At 30.8% G+C, this 2824-nt stretch overlaps 1 protein-coding gene across 1 annotated transcript in view; it reads right to left on the minus strand.

Annotated features, from left to right (window-relative positions):
• LOC108762400 (odorant receptor 13a-like) overlaps positions 1 to 2824 on the minus strand; it is a 14133-nt gene that overhangs the window by 8201 nt on the left and 3108 nt on the right. The window contains 2 exon segments of the mRNA XM_018509378.1: positions 1591 to 1671; positions 1818 to 1931. Coding sequence (XP_018364880.1) covers positions 1591 to 1671; positions 1818 to 1931 — 195 coding nt within the window.

Below are 2824 nucleotides of genomic sequence, written 5' to 3' on the forward strand. Positions count from 1 at the left end.
ATATATATATATATATATATATATACATCAATATATACATATACATAATGGTAGGCAAGAATACGTTCAAAAAGAAAAAAAAATAGTTTCGTTAAATGTGTATATTTTCTGTTCACAACTTGATGTTATATCATTGAAGACTGGAAGGTCGTAAGAGGTCATCACACAGGTGCACCTCTAAGCCAACAGCCAATAGAAGTTGCTCATTAAATATTTTTATCGTACAGTGACCACAAATGCAACGCTGCTGCTCCTCCTCACTTTGATAAAAGAAAGGTACAGGTAGAATTATTTCTCCCTCTTTCGTGCACTGGTGATCGCAAAATGTTTACCTTAAATATACAACAAACGGACATATAGGCGGAGCGACGTATGTGCAATGGCAAATCGAGCTTGGAGGGGATCCTTTGAAAAGTTTTTAAAATCTAGAGGGTGAAGAGACTTTGACGAAGAAACAGAAAACTGAATTGCGCGATGCTACGAGATGTATATGTTTTTTGTGTACGTATAATATATGAATGTGCATTGGTGTAGCGATATTTGCGAGAGATTAATTAAGAACCTATGGATATCGACTGATAAATATAAAAGTAAGTAGTTCATTATGGAATAAAACTGGGGCATGTTATGTATGTCGCACGATATCGTATAAAACCATTTAACAGTCAATACTAAAGAGATACCTATTTATTTGAGAAACATTGATCTGCTTTACCTAACTTTAACTATGTATACATTACATCTCAGAATTTCAGATCGCAGTTTGAATTTCGCATCATGTTTTCTAAATTACTCCAAATATTTTTGGAAAATAAATTTGCATTGCGTGTATTTTTGAACTAACGTAATGTAATTTGTACGTTACTGTGTGTTTTACAAATACTAGCTGAGAAGATCGACGAGACGGACGTGACGTTTATTGCATCGCCAACATCACTGATAAATACGATCCCGAAGCATTCATGATCTGTAACATTGTCACTTTGTTTTACAAGTAAAAACTATTTTTATACATAATTATAAATTTATAACGGATATCAAATGATCACAAACAAGCATATTTTAAACAATGTCGCAAATTTTGAAATTAATTAAACGCCAAAATTTGAATAAGTAAGTCAGATCTAAGAATAAGAAAAGATAATATACATATTTTATAACAAGCTTTATATACGTATATATAAAATATTTGTTATGTGCAGGATGTCTGGCAATAGGGGGAAGAAAATTTAAGATTATAAAGATGATCGAATAAGACAAAAATAAAAAACAATAAGATTATGATTTTAGCTTTGTTTCTTAATTACAAATGTTTAAATATTTACGTAAAGGTGTCTAAAGTACGTGGATATTTAAATATTTGTATTTAAAAGATAATTCACCACGATTTTGTTATTCTCAATTTCTGTCTAATTTTATCATCTAGAATTATTTCTCGAATTTTCTTGCACTTGTTAATCATTGTATATTCGAATAATGTGCAAAATTAATTCATATGCTACGCATAATTCTTACACTTGTAAAATATTCTAAGGAGAGATCAGCCATTTTTCCAACAGTGAGCGTTAGTTGTTTTTGTGATCTTAATATTATAAATGATAAGATACGGCTATCCTTAGGTTTCAAGTTATACCATGGGGTATTATATGCTGCATTTCCAATCGCTTTACTCTAGGAAGATGGAAATAATGGAAATATTTTCAGTACATTTTGTAAAAATTGTTTTAGTGTCTAATGATAACTTCTTTTTTAAATATTTTAATATAAAATTTAGCATTATTTGTAATCATCAATATAAAAGTCATTTTATCGCTAACCTTATTGTTCAGATATTCTCCAGGGAAGCAAAATACAAACGCTTCTAGATTTGTTCCAGCGAAAAAGAAAATAGATCTTACTATCTGCTCCACTGCATCGGGTGTACCAATTGCCTATACACGAAAAAAAATCGTTATCTTGTTACGCAATTATGAAAATAGTTGCCTTTATTTACATTCGTATGTTATAAAACATAAGGAAATTAATTACAGTAATCGTGCGCTTATATATTAGCTAGCGACAAACAGTAATTATTAATACATAATATTTTAACTCCCATCTTTTACTTACGCTTACGATGACAAACGCCAATGAACAAATCAATATCGAGTTAACCATAAACATCACTAATGCGATGTACGTGAACAGTTTTTCTACATTCTTAGAGAAATTAATAATTTTCTGATGTCTCTGAATGATTTCATCTGTTGTGATTGATTGGTGCTTTTTTCCACTTTCCTTAGTTGCGAAATTCATCAAACAGTAACACAGGATATTCATTTGACCGCCTACATGTAAAACCTAAAAATAAGAAATCCGCTGTTTATACTAAAATTATAATTCTTACTCTTCTTTATAACCCAGATAATCAAGCGTGTCTCAACAAAATGGCGTGGTTGCTTATAATACTGACAACTTGCTGTATATTCGTCAATTTGTTCAAATATACCGACATTGTAGCAATACGCAGACAATAATGTATATATGTCAGCGGTTTAATGGCAGTTTAGTAGTATTACTTCGTCAGTAACGTGATTGCATTGCATGATGTTATAGTTTAATACAGATTATTATAGCAACATGACGGTAAGAGAATAAATTTTGATAATGAAAATTTTTTAATTGTCGGCAAGTTGCTGGCAAGTTGCTACTTAAAATTGTCATATCGTGAAGGCATCAACTTGTCAACAAATGCAGACTCAGTTGCTGCAATTCTAGTAGTAACATAAATTTATTTACAAGCAGTATGTCAGCAATAAGACAGACTGGTATCTGGAAATCAAAT

Source organism: Trachymyrmex cornetzi, unplaced genomic scaffold (genome assembly GCF_001594075.2).
Source record: "Trachymyrmex cornetzi isolate Tcor2-1 unplaced genomic scaffold, Tcor1.1 scaffold299, whole genome shotgun sequence".
NCBI lineage: Eukaryota > Metazoa > Arthropoda > Insecta > Hymenoptera > Formicidae > Trachymyrmex > Trachymyrmex cornetzi.